Source organism: Balaenoptera borealis, assembly GCF_965194805.1.
Source record: "Balaenoptera borealis genome assembly, chromosome: 8".
Lineage (NCBI taxonomy): Eukaryota > Metazoa > Chordata > Mammalia > Artiodactyla > Balaenopteridae > Balaenoptera > Balaenoptera borealis.
In genome coordinates, this window is record NC_138865.1 from 86,075,183 (window position 1) to 86,093,901 (window position 18,719).

At 52.2% G+C, this 18,719-nt stretch overlaps 2 protein-coding genes across 14 annotated transcripts in view; one reads left to right on the top strand and one right to left on the bottom strand.

The window, feature by feature from the left end:
* Window positions 1–323: 323 nt before the first annotated feature.
* Window positions 324–6,450, bottom strand: FAM221B (family with sequence similarity 221 member B). Its single transcript, XM_082402350.1, has 6 exons — window positions 6,173–6,450; window positions 3,956–4,607; window positions 3,664–3,807; window positions 1,245–1,355; window positions 893–1,090; window positions 324–701 (listed from the first exon to the last, which is right to left on the bottom strand). The coding sequence occupies exons 2-6, from the start codon at window positions 4,605–4,607 to the stop codon at window positions 598–600; spliced, it is 1,209 nt and encodes a 402-aa protein (XP_082258476.1). The 5' UTR covers window positions 6,173–6,450; the 3' UTR covers window positions 324–597.
* Window positions 6,451–6,527: 77 nt separating this feature from the next.
* Window positions 6,528–18,719, top strand: part of TMEM8B (transmembrane protein 8B) — a 36,066-nt gene continuing 23,874 nt past the window's right edge. For 3 of the 13 annotated variants that reach the window (XM_082402327.1, XM_082402325.1, XM_082402320.1), the window contains exons 1-3: window positions 7,022–7,736; window positions 12,199–12,388; window positions 12,767–12,974. In XM_082402327.1, coding sequence (XP_082258453.1) covers window positions 7,211–7,736; window positions 12,199–12,388; window positions 12,767–12,974 — 924 coding nt within the window. In that variant the 5' untranslated portion in view covers window positions 7,022–7,210. Of the gene's footprint in view, window positions 6,550–6,974; window positions 7,737–12,198; window positions 12,389–12,766; window positions 12,975–18,719 lie in introns of those variants that run through there. The other 10 variants (XM_082402328.1, XM_082402329.1, XM_082402330.1 and 7 more) reach the window with 10 other exon arrangements.

An 18,719-nucleotide genomic window follows, 5' to 3' on the forward strand; every position in this document is an offset into this window, starting at 1 on the left:
GCAGTTTGAACGTGGGTGCAGTGGAGGCAGATGGCTGGATCCGGCCTCTCTCCTGCCTGGTGCTCTCTCTCACCCCCTGTAGGTGCCAACTCCAAGGTCCTAGGGTGTCTACCCCGGGCCGGGCTCTATCTGCCTCATACAGAGCCAGTCAGATTCCAGTGGCTTTCCCTTTATTGCTGATCTGGGCCAGGCTCACAGAGGCCTGTGCCAGGTGTCTGTCCCTGGAGGAGGGAAGAGCAGAGGTGAAAGGGTCAGGTACAGGGGTCAGATATGGGGCCAGGCTGGACATTGTATGGGCTAGGGAGCCCAGGGGGACTAGGGTGGGAGCTGGGACGGCCAGAGGGCCCCTTCTCCTGGAGGGCCTCGAAGTCAGAGTTGTTGATGATGGCTTCTCGGAGGGTAGGCATCTCCGCGAAAGGCACATAATCTGCTCCTGGGGGTGGAAACCAGTGCGGGTATGGGATGCAGGAGGGAGGGGTGAAGTAGTCCTGGATGGGGTGGTTGAGGGCAGGAGTGCCTTCCTGCCTGGCCTTCTGATTACAGACCCTGGAGTGGGCCTCTACCCCAGGTTGCCCCCTCACCGTGAGGCCTCCCTCCTCACTGCTGGGTCTCCTCAGTCTCAAAGAAAGTCTCATGTTCTTCCCAGCGCCAGTCACAGGCCGCACAGAGGAAATTAGACTCAAAGCAGTTGCACCAACAGCCTAGGGCAAGGGGGCAGCCAAGAAAAGTACAGGGTATTGGGGCTTCCCCAGGGGCTGACTACATTCTCATCTCTTCCTCACCAACCGCAAGCCCAGGTCTCTCCTCCCAGCTCCCCATCTGCATCCCCAAACTATTTGCAACCTATCCCGACCCATGCCCACCCCTGCACTCCCCTTGCTCTGGAAGGTACCGTTGACCTTGCAGGAATGGGACCTGGTAGCTGCGTGGTCTTCGTGGCTGTGTTTGCAGCGACATTGGGCTCTCCAAGCCCTGGGGTCAAAGGTGGCCCGTCTCTTGAGCCAGAACTCACCCACCTCCTCTGGGCGTGATGGGATAAAGCAGAACATGAGGCAGCGGCACTGGCCCACATTGCAGGGCACGGATATGTCTGTGAGGAGGGGGATGGATGGTAGGGTTAGACCAGCACCTGACAGGGTGTGGCTTTCGCATGTCAACTCCCTCCCGCAAACCAACACACACACACACACACACTTGCTCTCATACATCCCAACACATGACAGAGGACAGTTATCACTCCACACCTGAGATGATCTGGTGCTCTCTCAACAAGTGTCCACAAAAGCACTTGGATTCATCCCCAATCCGGAAACAGTCCCATAGATAATGGGGGCAGCGCCAGCCAATATAGAGACCTGGGTGTGGAGGGATTGAGTAATAAGGAAAAGTAAGAAGAAAAAATAGCCTAAGCTCCCCTCAAGGTGTTCTCATCTCTCCCCCCATGTGTATCTATCTCTACCCACGAGTCCTCATCCCTACCCCTTTAGACTTTACTCTTCAAGGTTTTCTCATCGCCCCACAAGTGTCTTCAGATCCCTCCCCACCCTAGGATCCATTCCATCTGTGTCAGCCTGTCAGAGGGAACTGAAGACGGTCTTCAATGCTGAGCAGGAAGATTATACGTGAAATTTTGTTTGACGATGAACATGTATCTCGCTGAATTCTCTGCGACTGTGGGATTCTCATCTCCTCCCCTCCCAACATTAGAGTCCACCTTTGATCTGTTTCCTTGAAGTGTCTAAGGTGAGGGAAAGGGAAGATGATGGGCCAGGTGGAGAGTAGATGATGGGGACTGGCTCCTAAGGAGCGTAGTATTGAAGGGACCTGAAGAGGAGGAGGAAGTGGGGCAGCCCTGGTGCCAGGAGGTAGGAGGAGGGCTTCTCTCACTTCTCCAGGTTGACACCTTCGTACTTCCCTTCTGCGTTCCTGGTGTTACTGAACTAATACCCTCTATGAACTTCAGAAGGGCTGCCTGTGGCTCTCCAAGGGTCAGGAGAAAGGGGGAGGCCAGAAGTCATGAGTGGTGAAAAGCAAAAATATAAGCTTGTGAGGCTAAGAAAGGAGGCATGGAGAGGAAGGTGAGGCTAAGACATATCCCTGAGAGCAGGCACCAGCAAGAGGCCACCACCCTTGAGATCTGAAGCTGTCTGGCTTCACGGTCGGTCTCACCACAAGGCAAGGGTGGTGCTGAGTAAATGTGGGAGGAGAACCAGAGCATTTCCCACTCACAGTTTCTCATCCTCTGTGAGAGCTGAGAGTACCCCAACTTTGAGCCAAGAATCCTGAGTCCCCAAGGAGTGGGGCCTTTAGCTCTAGGACTCTTATTCCCATTTAAAGTTTCCAGTGAACTGTCACCTCCACCAGAAAGTTGTCCCTGACTTCTCCTGTCTGTCTAGGGGCCCTTCCTCTTGCCTTCTGTGGCTCTCATGCTACTCCTATCACAGTACAATGCATTATAATGGACTGTTCACTTGTATTCTCGTTAGACCGTGAGTTCCTCCAAGGAAGGGTCAGTGTTTTCATCGATGTCCTAACACAGGACCTGGCACAAAATAGGTGCTCAGAGAATATAGATGCTTGACTGAATAAGTGAGTGAGCAAATTCCTTTAGGAGGGAAGAGAGACTCCATATTCCAGGCAAAGCCCTGAAATTCCATAAGGAGAATAAGAAAGAGTTAGTGTCCTCTGGTCTTTGACTCTGGCCAGGACCACAATCCACAATTCTGTGCCTGTCAAACTAGATTTTCTTGTCTTTCCCATGGTCTCTTAGATCTTAAGCCTGTCCAGATGTGGCTTTTGGCTTTGATGCTTCTGACTTGATACTGCCAGCCTGTGGTATTAGTGCCCCATTGCAACAGGGAAGCTTGGTTGAAAGGGCAGATTTTAGGCCGAGTCACAATGCGGGTGGGCAGGGGCCAGGATTCCACTAGAGGAATTCTGAACTCTGTTCAGAGTAGCAGGATACAGTGCAGAAACAGGTGAGGTGCAGAGGTGAACAAGTCTTAGTGCCCATAGATCAAGGCCTAGCCTGAGGGCCTGGGAGAGTCAAATTCAAGCACTGATGTGGGAGTCACTGCCCACCTTTCAGATGAAGAAGACTGGAGTTTGAAGCAGGGGAATGGCAGTTATACCTCAGACTCTACTTGAGGGGCTGCAGTGATGACAGCCTTTTTTTTTTTTAAACTTTTGGCCACACCATGCAGCACGGGGGATCTTAGTTCCCTGACCAGGAATTGAACCCGTGCCCCCTGCAGTGGAAGCGCGGAGTCTTAACCACTGGACCACCAGGGAATTCCCCATGACAGCCTTTTAATGGAGTTCCACCAAGGGGACTAAGGCCTTTTGCTATATCAGAACAACAAGTCACCTGGAAACTGTCCAGGGTCCTGGGCCATCTCTGCCTTAGGATCTGTTTGGTGCAGGCTATCTGAGCCTTCGTTCAGCCACCTGTTCCTGCCTGTCTATATATGAATATCCCCACTTTTTGTCTGCATCCACCCTCATCTACCTTGGCCTACCTGCCTGCTCCCCTCCCAGATTCCAGGCAGGTGGCATTGCCATTTCCACCAGGGCTATCCATTGAACGGGCAGTTCCTAGATCCTGTTGGATGGGAGGATGGCCATGGGCCTGTCACCAGCCCCTGAAAGGCTGCCTGGGCTCACCTGTTTGGATGGCATTCAGGGCTGCCTCCTTCTCCCACTGGAAAAGATAATTCACCTGAGCACCAAACTTCTCTTTGTGCATTGCCTTAGTCACTTCCACCAGGTCTGCCTGCTCAGCAGGGACCACTGGGTGGATGGTGTAACCTGGGGAGGAAGGGGCTGAGTAATTAAGGGGAAGTGAGGAGGCCCGAAAACTAAGAGAAGGGGTCAGGTCAGAGAGTAACTCAATCTCCTCCTCCTGGGGCAGGTCGAAGACAGTGATGAGAAAGGGGGAAAGGGCAGGAGCAATTACGGCTGACTCCTTTCTTCCCCTTCTTCTTGTCCAGCTGGTGTTCAGGCTGAGCTGCGTGAGCGGTGCTGTCAGTGGCAGCCACCCCTTTCTCTCCCTCTTCTTCCTCTTCCCCATCTTTTGCAGATGTGTCCAGGTGGACCTGGGCTGGAAGGCCTGAAAGGGAGTGCTTTGGAACGCTCTCAGATTCAGAGGTCTGGATAGACCTCCTTGTCCATGAGCCCTCACTGGAGGAAGACTCAGAGAAGGCTTCCTTCAGATAATCAGAGGAAGACACAGAGACACAGCTTAGTGATGAGGTCTGAAAAGTAAGGTGTTTCTCTGGGTCCTTGGAGATGTGAGTCTCCAACTGGGTCTCAGGGGTAGGGGTCTCCAAAGGGACCTCAGAGGCAGAGTGTTCTAAAGGAATCTCAGAGATGGAAGGCTCCAAAGGGGTTTCAGAGGTGTGGGTCTCTAAAGGGATCTGGGAAATGGATGGTACCATATGAGATTCAGAGGCAAGGGGCTCTAAAGGGGTTTCAGAGAGGGCAGGCTCTAAGGGGATTTCAGGGATAGGGGGCTCCTGTGAGTCCTCAGCAGAGGGGTCCTTTGAAGAAAGGCTCTCTTCCGCATCCATGGTGGTATGAGGCTCTTCTGTGACCTTGTCTGCTTCCATCTAGTGGTAGAATAGGGTACACGTTTCATTAGGTTGGGACTGGAGGGTCTGCAAGTCAGGATTCACAGGGGGCTATGGAATTAGGATAAAGTTTTCAGTGTACCTGAGATATAAGGGGGAAGCCAGATGAGCTCTGGGCCAGGGTATGGTGCTGGGAGCTTCACCCATGTGCCTAGACCCCATATCGCATACTGAAAGGCTGAAGCAGTCAGAATCCCATCAGTAGATGGTAGCAGAGGAGGGGTCCTAACATAGCATCTTGGCTGGTCCAAGAGCAGGGTTCTGGGCATAATTTAGGACCATGGAGGTCAGGCTGTGGAGTTCTAGAGACTGGGAAGACCAAGCCAAAGTGGGGGTTTGCTCCCAAGAGTGCAGGAGGATGCCATGACCACAGTCTAGTTTTGTCTAGGGGCCCCTCCTCCACCCCTTGGTGATGTCATTCATGTTCAAGGCTTCAGCTACTTCCAGCTGTATGCTGATGACACCTGATGACTCCTAAATCCATATTTCCAGCTCAGACCTCTTTAAACCCCTGTACTTCAGTCATACCCAACTGTCTGCTGGACATTGCTAAATGGATGTCCTACAGGGCATCAAAACTGAACTCTGAGAATTATCCTAGAATTCTCCTTTCCCCTCAGCCTACATCTTAAAATGGGCACCAAGGACTATATTTCCTATCTTCTAAATATCCCCTAAATCCATTCTCTTCTCTCCTTTCTCTCCAATTTTGTTCAAGTTCTCATCATTTTCTACCTGGACTATGTAATAACTTTGCCCCTCTGCTGCCTTCCCCAGCATATTAATCCACTTTCCCATTCTTTCATTGATTTAGGTAACTTTTACAAAGAGCCTAATCTTAACACTTTTACTCAGGTACTGGACTCAGTTGAAAGAATCTGGGAAGAAGACAGGTTAGCCAAAATGACAATACCAACGAGTTGGTGTTGTGCTGGGGTAAGCCCAGGATGCTCTGGGGAGTGGGGTGTGCCTAATTTATCTTGGAAGGATGTCCAGAAGGGGTCAGTCCACCTTAATGACCCAGGCGAGACCTTTCTAAAATGCAACCCAACAACGGCATTCCCTTGCTTAAAAATTAACACTCAGTGCCTCAGCCTAAGTATTAGGTCCAAATTTCTTGGCCCTGACATTCAAGGCCTGTCATCATTTGCAACACTGCCTAAGGATTCCAGCCTTACCTTCCCCTGGTCTCTACCTTTGTCCATGCTCCAGAAATACTATATTTATCATTTCTTAAACTCATCAGGGCCTTTCCAAAGGGGAAGTTTGTGTCAGAAAGCAGGGGGAGAGTAGGATGATGGGGAGGAAGATGGCCAGACATTCAGCAAGAGGATAAAGGGACCTGAGGGTGAAGAACCAGAGGATGGGAGGAGAGGAAAGGGAAAAGGGGAGGAAGGAACTGAGTGGAGGAACGGGGGAGGGAGAGGATAAGGATGAAAAGTAGAGAATGGGAGGGGGTTGGACTGAGGTGGGAAGGGACAGGAAGGTATTAGGAGGGAATGGAACGAGGATTTGGAAGAGGGGCCTTTTGAGAGACTACATACCTCTGGGCTTTGTCTCGGCTGTTACAAGTCCTTAGGTCAGGATCTTGTCTGAAGCCGGGAACGGGAAGTACTGACCCCGAGGGAGAGAAGGCGCTTGTGGTTGTGGACGAGCCCTGGCTGTAGGCGCTGTGTGCTGAGAGGACTTGCCTGCAAGTCACAACTTGAGGAGGGGACTTGGACACCTGCAGAAAATCGCAAAGGAGCTCTGGCCAGTTCTGAAGAAGGGTGGTAGGGGAAGGGACGAGAGGATCCAGGGCCGATGAGGAAGGGTCTTGACTGAAGCCTCTGGAACCCTGGCCGGGAGTGGAGGATCCGTCACCAGGGCAACCGGAACGCCTAGTAGTCTCCGTGGCAACAGCAGTCTGGTCACCTCCTCGGTGAGTGAGGTCTCCTGAGGGGTATGTATTTGACCCGGAGGGGACAAACCTAGAGGGTCACTTCTTTTAATGGGGTTTTGCCGGATCTCTGTGAGTGGTTTTGCGGGATCTTTGTAAGACTCTGTGAGGGTCTCTGGGTAGGGTCTGCAGATATCTGTGGGGACGTCCGTGAGTGTCTGGGTTTATGAAGGTCTCTGTAGGGTTCCTATGAGATGTCTGTGGGGTGGTCAGTGGGGTCTGTGAGAATCTGATGGGGGCATCTGGGCTCCGTGGTTGGGGAGAGAAAGGCGGGGACTCTGGTAGCTGGAGCTGGGGCGGGGTCTGTCGTCGAGCCCAGCAGGGCCAAGTTAGAGACCAATAGAATAGGGCCGGGGGCGGGCTTTAGTGAGAAGGACCAATCGAACTAATAGGGGGGCGGAGCGTCATACGACGTCAGGCTGAGGCCGCCGCCGCGGGGCCTGGTTATCGCCCGTCCAGCGCAGCCCGGAGTCGCCCAGACCTGAACTCCTACCCAGGTCCCCGGCCTGGCCCCAGCAGGCTCGACCCCGGCCCCGGGCCCGCGAGGACACCGGAGGTCACCCCCCGGGGGTGGGAGCGGAGCCGCGGGTCAGCTCTGCGAGCGCCCGCGCTGGCCTGTCCGGCCCCGCCCCTGCCCCGGGCCATGGCCCAGCCCTTGTCCCGGCCCCTTTTCCTATCCCGATCCGGGCCTTGGCCCCCGATCCCGCCCTCGCTCCGCTTCCCACATCGGTTCCAGCTCCGGCCTGGGTCCCAGCGAATGCCCAGATCCGGGTCCCAGCTCAGGCCCCCACTCCAGTCCCTGGCCTGGCCCCCATCCCAGCGCCTGCCCCTGTTTCACCTCCTTTCCCAAATCCCAGCCCAGCCCTTGTCCCAGACCCATTCTCAAAATTTGCTTAAGGCCGGGGCCCAACCCCTGCCCTTCCTCCAGTCCCCATCACAGCCCCTCCTTCCATCACATCCCCTACCCTTGCATAAGTCCCAATGCCCAGCCCAGCCCAACTCTTTATCCCAGTCTTTGCCCTCATCTCTGTGTTTACCCAGGTCTCTCCCACTACCCAGCCCTCTCTTTCATACCCTGCCCCTCTCCCAGCCTCGACTCAGGTCTGGGCTCCAGCTGCCGTCAGCCTTACTGCTGCTGTTGCTGTTGTCTGTCCTTGGCCCAGGGGCTGGTGAGTGCAGAAGCAGGAAAGACCGAGGCAGGGATGGGGTTCTGGCAGGGAGGGGTGGACTGGAGGGATTCAGGAGAGGTGGGACCTGGGCAGCTAGATCACTGGGGAAGAAGTGGAGAGAAACAAGAAGTCTTACATAATTGAGAGGAATTGGCAGGGTCAGAAGAGTGGTAGCTGTGGGCTTGAGGCTCAGCAGGTGGCTGACAGAGACTGCAAGGTTTTCTTTCTTGGGGTCCATCCGGACTCCACTCTGACTCTTGCTTTTCCAAGAAAGTCCTGAGTGCTTTGCACCTGCTCATGAAGTTTGGTGGGGGAGACATAGTGCCCCAGCAGAGAGCCTCTAGTCCAGTGTGGGAAGATCTGGCCTAAACCTTTGAGGAACTGGGCATGCCTTAAAACAGGGTTAAGAAAGCAGTTTTGAAAATAACATGTAGCAAATAACAAAATAACATGGACATGGGTTAGTTGCCATAAAAATGAATTTTCTTCTTGTAACGAGTTTCATTCCAAATAAGCTTGATTTGCTTAGGAATAATCCTGACACTTTTAAAGCAGGGTTGAAACTCGGAGACTATTTTACAGATGGGGAAACTGAGGCTCAGCAAGAGATCAATTTGCCCAAGATTATACAGCTTGTCAGTGGCAGTGTGGGGCTAGAAAAAAATTTCCTAATTCCTACCCTATACTGGTGTTTTTTGTTTTTGTTTCTGTTTTGTTTTTCATTGCAATATATGCCCAATAGGAAAACAGATCCAAGTGCAGAAAGGCTCAAAGCACAACCTGTCCTCTCCCCTGTCTTCCCACAAGGGGGCTTCATCCACAAACTATCCTCACTTGTCAGTTGTCAGCCCAGGGCCACCATCCAGTGAGGAAGTGACTCGGACAGGAGAGGGAGATACCCAACTTCCTAATGGGTGGAATGTGGGAGGATGAGGGGGTCCTGGCCATAGGGTATGTGCTGTAAAGATGGCCCCATAATAAAGAGTCATCATGGCCCCAACCCCCAGCCACCTCTGGCGGGTGGCACTCTAGAGCTGATGGGGATGTGCCTGAGGAAGTCTTTGGCAATAACAAGTAGCAGAGCAGCTGAGGGTGGAGGGGCTGCGTTTCAGTGAGCTCTGGGGCCCTGGTTCAGTGTACAAGCTTGAGGAGATCAATGCACGCCAAAGGTCACTGCCCCTGCGGAGATGTGCAAGCTCTATGTGGATGCTCACTGGTATCTGGGCACTTATGTGTCTGTGTGTGTACCTGAGGGATCTGTGGGAATGCTGGGCATGTGCAGTGTGTGTATATGCTTGTGTGTTGCTAAGTGTAGGCGCATGTCTGTTGTGTGCATGTGAGCCTGTGTGTCCTTAGTGCCTATGTTACTGTGTGAGGGGGAGGTACATGTTGTGGCCCATGCATGTTCCTCTTTAGCTCTTCTTGCCCCCCCGCAGACAGATCACTGAAGCGTCACCTCCAAGTGGATAGTTCCCGGTTGGAGGCAGTGTTGGGTGCCTCCCACAGCATACATGAGTAATCCATCTGCCCCCAGCCAGATTCCTTGAGGGGCTCAGTGTTGGTTACTGCTCAGTGTTGATTACTGCTGCTGGCAGATCGGGCACTCAACAGAGGCAGAAGGCAGGTCAGTTTTTCAGTTTGGGTGAGGGGGAGTCCATTCTGTCAAGCCCAATTCATAGCTTCTATCCCTGCCACCCCAGCTTCTTTGTTCATGAGCCCATTGGGCAGACACTGGGCTGACTAGGAGAGGAGGGTGATTGACAGCCACAGAGCTGTAGAAAGTTGAAAGATGTGGATTAAAACATGATTGCCCAGAAGCAGTTTCAAGTGCTTTGGGAGGACTGATTATAATGAGGTTGGAAATGAGCCCTGACTAGGTCCCACAGCAGGCAGGGCTGCCCTGAGTGCTGTTACTAGTCACTGGCCTGCAGGGGTGCTCTGTGACCTGGTGGTGATGAGAGGTTTCACCTGAGGAGAGACTAGCAGTGTCACAGGACCATGATGGCACAGTCGGTCTCAATAAATCCTTGGGTCTTTTCCTTGGGCTTGTCTGACTGCAGTTGCATAACCCAGGCATGCCTTGCCATTCCAGGAAATGACCTTTTGTTCTACTGAGTGCTGTCACTAGAAGGGCCAGCCTCAGCCCGTGTGTGTGCGTGCACGCGTACGTGTGTGTGTGTGTGTTTCAGGTGGTGATGGAGAATCACTCTAGCCTCATCTGGAAGCACTGGCGCATCCAAGACAGGTTCGTCTGAGTTTGGTTAGGGCCTTACTTGTGCTTCCTCTGGGACACAGCTCTGTAGGTCCTGGTGAAACCCAAAACCAAAGCTTGGAGTGAATGGGGCTGTGGACACTTTCTCAAACATCTGCCCTCTAGGTTCCTCCCAGCATCCCCAGCTTCTTTTTACTCCCTTTTCCCACCAGGCTATTCTGTGACCTCTGTAGCCCCTAGCCACTTCAGGGTGGCTTAACTAGTCCCCCAGTTCTCCAGGCCATGCCATGTTCCTTTAATCACAGGGCTCTTTGTGCACGTCTGTCTGTTGTTTCCTAAAGGTCATTAGCTGCTTTCATCACCAGCTCTCTGAGAATCTGCACTGGGGGCCTGGCCAGCGTTTCTTCTAACAGTAGCAATGACCCATCTGATGACCCATACCTGGTACCAGCTTTGAGGAGGAGGAGGAGCCCTGCCCTAATTCCAGCAGGGAGTGCTCCAGTGCTCTGCTTTCCTGTAACAATAGTATCCAGGCTATTCAGCTCTTAGCTTTCTGCCTCCTAGTTGTCACAGCCAGGGCTCCTAGGAAACCTTTCTTCCCCATCCATTGGTTCATTTCCCTTCATCCCTGTCTGATACATGACCACTGCCCTGTGAGTGCTGCTCTGTGAGCCTCTCTGGTTCCTGAGCAGTGCTCAGCTTGCAAGGTGGCAGGTCTTCCTTGTTGACAGTTGAGAGTGAGCATGTGGCCTGAACTGCACAGACTAGTCCTTGGGTATAAGCGTGGCTTTTGAAGAGCACAGGCCAGTCTAGGGCTAGTGACCTCCACCTATATAGGACGGCTCTCTGCAGGGTAACTCAAGGTTGCTGAAGTTCAGTAGGGCCAACCTTGATCCATGTTCCCTCCTTCAGCAGCCTCCCTTTCCAGATGCTTCTTTCTCTGTTATTTCAAATGCCTCATTTTTGGAGTTACATCTCCCATCTCCAGAGGGGGAAACTGTCAGAATAGGCAAGGCCTGTGGGTATTTCCTACTGGGCTGAAAACTCTGCTTCAAGTTCTCCCCTACCCACTGCCCCTACTCTTGTTCTGAAGCTGCTTGAGTTCCCAACCTTCTCATCTGTCCTGGGGGCATCCTTCTGGGCTTCGCTGGGGCTGGTCTTATGTCTCCAAAACAGTCAGATTCCCCAGAGCTTTGCCTGTCATTTGGGGCCCTCTTCTATCCAGCTGAGCCGCTGGGTTCTTTTCACTGGTACAGCAGTCCTGATCCCTATGTGTTTGCCTGGTAGCTGCTTACACCAGACTTTCCTGCTCACTGGGCTCTGCTCCTGACAGCCATGATCAGGTATCTTGGCATTTCGGCTACAGAGGGCCACTTTCTCCCCACCTCCCACCCCAGCTTCGTCTGGATATGAATATTCCCAAGTGGTCTGAGATTCCACTGGCTTACCAGTTGACTGCCTCACTGGGCCTCCCTCCAGGAAGCGCCCCCAGCCCCTCCTTCTGAATCCCAGAGGCCCTGCTGGCTCTCCTTTCCTCCTCTCCCTGGGGCTCTTGTGGTGGCCTGCCAGCTCCTGTCCTTGCCTCTGCCACCCAAGCAGGCCCCTTGCAGCCTCACCACATTTTCCCCTCCCCTCTGCCGCCCTGAGCCAGTATACAGACAGCTCTTGTGAAGCTTCTGAGAGTTTTTATTGCTTCTGACCACAGGGGAACAGAAAGGGGAAGAAAATAAACAAGGCAGTTTCACAGTTCCATGCTGACTCCCAAGCCCACAGGTGGAGTTCCAGGCTGCTCAGTAGCCTAAGAGTCCATGCCAGCACACACACACACACACACACACACACACACGCACACACGCACACAAACACACGCGCGTACACGCACGCACGCGTGTGCACCATCCACAGCTGTTTTGTTAGGCTTGGTAAGAGGAGAACAATGGCTCCTAAGTGAGGGGCAGCTGTGGGGTCCTCAAAAGGGTCCTGGTTTTGCATTTAGACAAATCAAGGTTTGGATCCTCAGTTTGGTCTAGCGTTAAGCCTCAGTTTCCTTATCCGTAAAGAGAGGTCATTTTTCCCAAGGTCACTGTAAGGTTTAAGGCAAATGATGGCGAGGGCAGCGTGAGACCCAGTTCCCGGCCAGAGGAGAGCCTTTGTTGAGTCGGTGCTGTGGGTGAGGCAGCTTGGTGTGCCTGGGGCTTGCTGGAAATGGCCTGTCCTACTTTGCTCCTTTCTCTTCCGCCTGCTCCCCAGGAGGCCTCTTCCTGACTGACTACTCCACCTGCTCACCCCGCAAGCTGAGTCCCTTCCGCTCCTTTGCCAGCACCGAGCTCTTCCACTTCCATGTTCCCGAAGACACATTCCTGGCCGTGTGGAACCTCATCATCTTCAAAGAGCAGGGGGGAACCTTTGGGGACCACTGCCCAGACCAAAGTGTGACTGTGTGAGTGTCTGAGTTAACCTCCTCACCCCCGCGTCCAACCCCAGGCCACTTTCCAAACGAAAATGCGAGTTTATGAGTATCTAAGCTGACCTCCTGACCCTGACCCCTGACCCTTGTCCAGATTGAAGTGTGACTGGCTGAGGGCCAAGACCTCTGTCTCCTGACCATTCCTGGCTACTGTGTGACTGTGTGAGCGCCCGAGCTGATCTTTTGCCCCTTATGTTCTGACCCCTGACCTGGAACCACTTTGTTGTGTGGGTCAGTATAGCGAATCCACTTGTTTTACTGACGATAAATGACAGTTCTCCTTTCTTTCCCCTGTTTTCCATGTCCCACCCCATTGCCTGCTTTCCTCTTCTCTTCATTCTGGTCCCCCAGGTATTTCCGTTCCGGGGCACCCCCTGTCATCAATCCGCTGCACACACACTTCCCAGGGGACACGGCTGTGCCTGGGGTTTTCTCACTGACTCTCAGCTGGACACTGCCCAACCGCACCTCTGGCATCTTTAACGTCAGCAGCCCCTTACCTGGGGACTGGTTCTTGGCTGCCCACCTGCCCCGGGCCCACGGCCACATCTCTGTCAAGGTGGGTTGATACTGTCCAGGGCAGGAGGGGCCAGAGCTGCTTCTCCATCTCTGGGCTACCTGGCACACCAGCCTTGTGCCAGGGTGGGCAACAGCATAAGGGTGGCTGGCGTGGGGCATAGCTAGAGGTCAGCAGGTCACCTGGTGGGTCAAGACTAGTCTTGTTCTGCGTCTTGGTTGGTGATAGCCCCGCAGACTCTTGTAGGCTTTAGCCCAGTCGTTAGTCTATTTGGGAGTATACGTTCCTCTTCTATCGGAATTTTAGCTCCTGACACCTTATGGAAGATGGTAAGAGAATACTCTGGGGCAGGGAAACCCTTTCCTGTTAAGAGGAGGCTTTGGGCAACTGGCGTCCAACCTGATTGTTGACGCTCTTTCCCCCAAACATCGACAGTGATTTCATAGAGCAGAGTTTGTTAAAGTCTCCAGTGTTGTAGGGTTGAGGTCAGGCTGCTTCTCCATTCTGGTTTGGAGGGGAAGGAAATGCTGCAGAGTTTTCCTGCCACTCCCAGGTGCTGGGCAGGCTAGACCTCTTCATTACTGTGAGAGGACCTGAAGGTTTCTTGCTTCTGTCCATTGGTGGGAAGGGGGGTGGGATGAGGTGGCCATGTCAGAGTGGGATGGCCACGGGTGTGGGGTCAGTGGTCACGGCAAAGGGCCAAGCGTGAGCTGAGTAGGATTCAAAGAACAGGACATGAAGAACAAGAAAGCGAGTAGGGTTTGGCCACTGAGAATTGGGAGGGGCAGAAATTCCCAGTCAGGTGAGGATTTGACCTGGCCATCTCTCTCCAGGGTGAGTTCCTTGAGGGCAGGGGCCCTGGACTGTGTCAGACTCCCCTCTCCTCCTCCTGCTGAGGCCCAGCGTTCAGAGGTGTTATAATGCTTTTGAATGAGCTGAGAATTACACAGGGACAAGTGTATGGGCACTGCTGTTGTCGGAGATGGGAACTCAGGCTGAGGGAGCGTCTCAAGGCCTCAGTGATAGGCCAGTTTCTCCTGAGAGTGATGTACAGGAGAACCTCCTCTGCAGGCCTGGGAACCCTCTGGGTGAGAGCATGTTGTGAACTTGCCCAGAAGTGGCTCTGGGTTCTAGGTTCTTGACTCCCATCAGAACCAAGGGTTCTTCTATCAGGAGGAATGTCTTCTTAGGTCTTTGGCCAAATCCCAAAGAGCCTGTTCCTGGTCCCAGCTCTGATTCTTGACTCTCTTTGTGAGAAGAGAAAATCTTTCTGAAGCCCTGCTGTAGTTATCCAACAACCTTTCTGATTGAGCAGGAGGAATCTGGCGCCTAGGCCTGGGCTGGGATTATGGGAGCTGAAGCCTGGTTAGGAGAGGTCAGAACCAGGCTTGACGTGCCCATTTGCATCTAGATATAGCAAGTGGGGCCTGGGAAACTTGGTACTGCAAGCTAGAGTCCTATCCCGTAGAGATCCCTGGGGTGTGGTGAGATTAGAGAGAAGAGGGCGCAGTTACCCCCTGCCTGTGACTGGCAGCCGTGTGTGGACCCCATGAGAGACGGAGCTCTCCAGTCAGGCCTGTTCTAGAGGTTGGGGGGCAAGATCTTCTTTGTGTTTCCTCTGAGAATTTGATTATCTTCTGGAATCTTATATGGGCCTGTAAGGATTCTTAAGTTCTCTAGTTAATTCCCTAGAATCAAGCCTGTGGGTGGGTTGTCCAGAGCATTCCTCCAGGGTTCCGTCTTCTCTGCTCGCCTCCTCCTTGTCCCATCGTCCTGACTTCCCATAAGGCTTGGCCAACACAGGAAGTTATTGTGGGTTCAGGGATATCCTTGGGTGGGGACTGAACGGTCCCAGCAGTAAGAAGGCAGCACTGTTCCTCAGCTTTGGGGATGAGTTCAGGCCTCCCTTTAGACCTTAGTCTTTGAGCACCTGCTTTGTTCCAGGCCTTGGGTTGGGTGCTAGGGACACAGATAAATAAGATGTATACTAGTGAGATACAGGAGGTGTTTTAAGAGGACAAAGGAGAGGTGGATAACTCAGCCTGGTAGTGTGGTGGAGAGTTGGTTTTAGGAAACTGTTAGGAAGTGAGACCTGATGTTGAGAAAGCAGGGAAGGGCATTCCAGGTGGTGGGAGTAGCATGGGCTAAAGCTTAGAAGGGAGAACTGAAGTGGTTCAGTGTGGGGCGGTCGTTGGGGTGAGTGAGGGAGCTGGAGGGGTGAACAGAGGCCAGATCAGGAAGGGCCTAGAAGTTTGAAATTTATCCCGAGAGTGATAGGGAGCCTTAAGAGGTTGTAAAAGGGAAGTGACTTATCTGGTCCAGGCCCCTCTCCTGGGATGTGGTCCCACACTTCTGCTGGCCTCTGTGTGTGTTATTCACTACTGTATTCCTAGCACCCAGCACAGAGCCTGGCACGTACTGGGGGCTTGGCAAATTTTTGTTGCCCTTCTGCCATCTTCTCAAACTCATGTTTCCAAAACTGATCTCATTTCTCCTCCTTTCCTTTTCTCCTTCTTTCTGTCAGCCTCTTCTGTCTTGACCTGTGCCCTCTATCTCCTTGCCTTTCCTGTGTGGCGCATGTGTTCCTCCTGTGGTGTCCAGCTGCCAGTCTGCCCTGAAGGGCTGCCCTTTGGCTTGTGGGTAACATCTGGCACCCAAATGGCTTATTAGGGGAAGTTCTCCAAATGTCTGGGGCACAGTTCTCCTCGAATGCTTCCTCTTCCCAGCTCCAAGATTTGAAAGTAAATGAAAGCAGATAAAAGAATGAAAACAACAATAAGGAAAGAAAAGGAGCAGATTGTACAGAAGAAAGGATTCAGTTGAATCCACCCACTAGGACCAAGTGTGGCTCAGTATCTCAACTGAAGTGGTTCAAATCTGCTAACAGTCTTCCTTCTGTTCTTCTTCCTCCTTCTAAATTATTTTATTTGTATTTCAAATAGGTAATATATGCACCCGGTACAACATTCGAAAGGTACAAAAGGCATACAGTGAAAAGTAAGTCTTCCTCTTCCCTTTGTCCCCTTTCAGTCCCCACGTTTCCTCTCCAGAGTTAACTAGTAACTAGCTGTTACCTAGTTCCTTATATTACTCTTTCCTTCTTGAGACATTTTCTCCTCTTGCCCTTTGTGACTTTACCGAACTGTCCGATTTTCCTCCTGCCCACCGCCCACTCCTCTGTCTCCTTTCCTGGCTTCTCCTCTGCTTGATCTCTTCACATGTAGTACCCCAAAGTTTGGTCCTAGGACAACTCCTTTTTATTTCTTCATTCTCTTGCTAGGTGTATCCAGCACAACAGTTTTAAATACCACCTATAAGTTCATGTCTTCCAGGTGTATTAAGTGAGTCCTAATTTCTTTGAATCTCAGACTTTATATCCAGTGGCTTACTTGACATCTCTGATTGGATGTCTAAGACCAGTCTCAAACTTAGCAAGTACATATCCAAACAAAGCCTCAAGTCAAAATCTCTTTAATTCCTATTTCACTTCTCCCAGTCTAAGCCTCTTTGTTCTCTAATCTTCTTCTCAGTAAATGGCACTGCCATTCACCAGTTGCTCAAGCCCCAAATTTAGGTGTCATACTTGATTCTTCTTTTTCCCTTATTTCCCCACAACTAATCCATAAAGAAAAAGTCTTGTTGACTCTGCTTCTAAAGGATGCCCCGGATGCATCTACTTCTGTTTCCACTCTTAGCACACCTTCCCTTAGCCGCCTCCTGGGCCACCACAGTAACCTGCTAAGTGGTCTCCCTGCTTCCACTCTTGCCCCCTGCCGTCTCTCCAGTGCTCATCTACTTCCATGTTGATTGGTGCTAGCTAACTGTGGGCCGGGGCTGTGCCGAGCGCTGGAGTATTCCCACGGAGAAGGCCAAGATCTTTGGGCATCTTCAGTCTGCAGGCCTCACCCAGAGGCTCAGGCCTTACTAAAGAAACTCAGCCCACCTATACTAGGACAGTCTAGGAATCAATCTAAGGCCTTCCACTCCAGCTTCTTTCAGATTGCTTCTCACTCCACTTCTCACTTTTGGCCCTCCTGGTCCCTCAAACTGCCTTGCTTTGGCTCTGTTCCTTCCAAGACCGCTGATGTTGACTGAGTTTGGATTTTCTCACTTGACTTCTGCCTTGGCAGCTCTTGAGGACCTGACTTCTGGTGCCCTTTCTGTGGTTCCATTACAGGATGAAGGTCCCTGCTGCACCTTCCCTGGTCTCCACTGACTGAATGCTCCCGTCCACAATAAAGGAGGTGTTAGACATGCACGTTATACAGTTTAAGGAAGGAGCACATCTTAACTAGAGAAGTCATGTCCACTGATCTTTTAGTTAGGGCAACAGCAAGCAAAACGTGGAAGAAAGTGTTTCTTCCCTCTGGACTGTGTAGTAAGGACAGGGGCCATCTCCCGAGTGTGAGTCCCCACCCTCAGGGCTCATTCACCACAAGATTATTGTGGTGGTGATTCCTACGTTAGGAAGTGGGGTCAATGAAATAACTCGTGAGAGTATTTCTGGTCCTTAGGGCTTGACACGAAAGATGAGGGACATCTGCTCTGGATATCAGAGATGGAGGTCTCTGAGCAACGAGGTGGGTTCAGGAGCTCTCTGAAGGGACCTCTTTTTGACACCTGTTCTTTAACTCAACAGATATTTTCTAGCACCTAGTATGTGCCAGGTGGTGTGCTAGGTATTGAGGGTGCAGTGATGCAAAAGGTACAGGAAAATTCCAGGCAGAGGGTAAGGAGATATTCCGGCCTGGCATCCACCAAGGCCCCCTTCCAACCTTGTGGAGCTTTGCTAGAAGTCAGCAAACAAACAAACAGACAAAACAAAACAAAAAAAAGTCAGCAAACAAGCCTTGGCTGGCTTTTTCCATGGCATGGAACTCAGTGGGATGTCAAAGCCTGGAATTCTTGTCCCAGGTCAAGGCTAATGGTATGTCTTGGTCAAAATAACCACATAAGTGAACAGTGGCCTCTAGTTTATTGGGCCAGCATAAGACCATTTGTCCAGAAGATGAGAGAAGCCTAATCAGGAGCCCCCCTCCCCTGAACTGCCTCTGGGATCGAGGTCCCAGAGAGCTGCAAATGCCACAGAAGAGGAGCCAGAATTAATGGGCCCATCCTCACTGGAGATGCTGCAGGGCCAGAGTGGTGTCCCCCCGAGTAGAGAAGTGTTAGGGATTTTATCCAGAAGAGTAGCTCGGGGAGATGTGGCGGTTCTCCTCCAGTGGCAGAGGAAAGCCAGACTGAGGCAGAAGGAGCAGATGCATCTGTGGGCCCCTGAGGCAGAGCGGTGGTCGGGGGACAGAAGATAGGCTTTGGCTTCATACAGGTCAGAGCTACCCCCAGCTGGGTTGATTCGCTTATTCATTCATTTATTCAGCAAACGTTCATCTGTGAGGGGTGCACTTTACTTTAGGCTCTGTGTCTGGGGGAACAAAATAAGACCAGGTTCCTGTTCTCAAGTTACCTGTAGTCTGGAGGTCCCTTGGGAGGCAGAGTGGCTCTCCCCTGGGGGTATTAAAGCAGAGGCTGGACAAGCACTTGGGAGGGGCAGGTGGAGAATAAAGGAAATTAAAGATTCAGATGGGGGAAGTGGGGAGGTTTGGACTGGGAGCCTTTAAGGGGCTTTCTAGTGCCCTTGGAGTGCTAGTGTTCTAAGTTCCTGAGGGCTTGGTGGGGGAATGAGGTGGTTTGAAATTACCTTGAGGGGCTGTCCAGGAATGCTCAGGAGGAGGGGTTATTGGAGGAGGGGCAGGGAAGGCCTGACTGTCAGGAGGGGCCCAGTTTTGA

Excerpts from the sequence above, each read along its gene's own strand:
- FAM221B (XM_082402350.1), bottom strand. The coding sequence starts at position 4,607 with ATGGAAGCAGACAAGGTCACAGAAGAGCCTCATACCACCATGGATGCG. Across the intron at positions 3,808-3,955 it reads GGGGAAGAAAGGAGTCAGCC|GTTACACCATCCACCCAGTG; the intron begins GTAATTGCTCCT and ends CTTCCTCCCCAG. Across the intron at positions 1,091-1,244 it reads AGAGCACCAGATCATCTCAG|ACATATCCGTGCCCTGCAAT; the intron begins GTGTGGAGTGAT and ends CCCTCCTCACAG.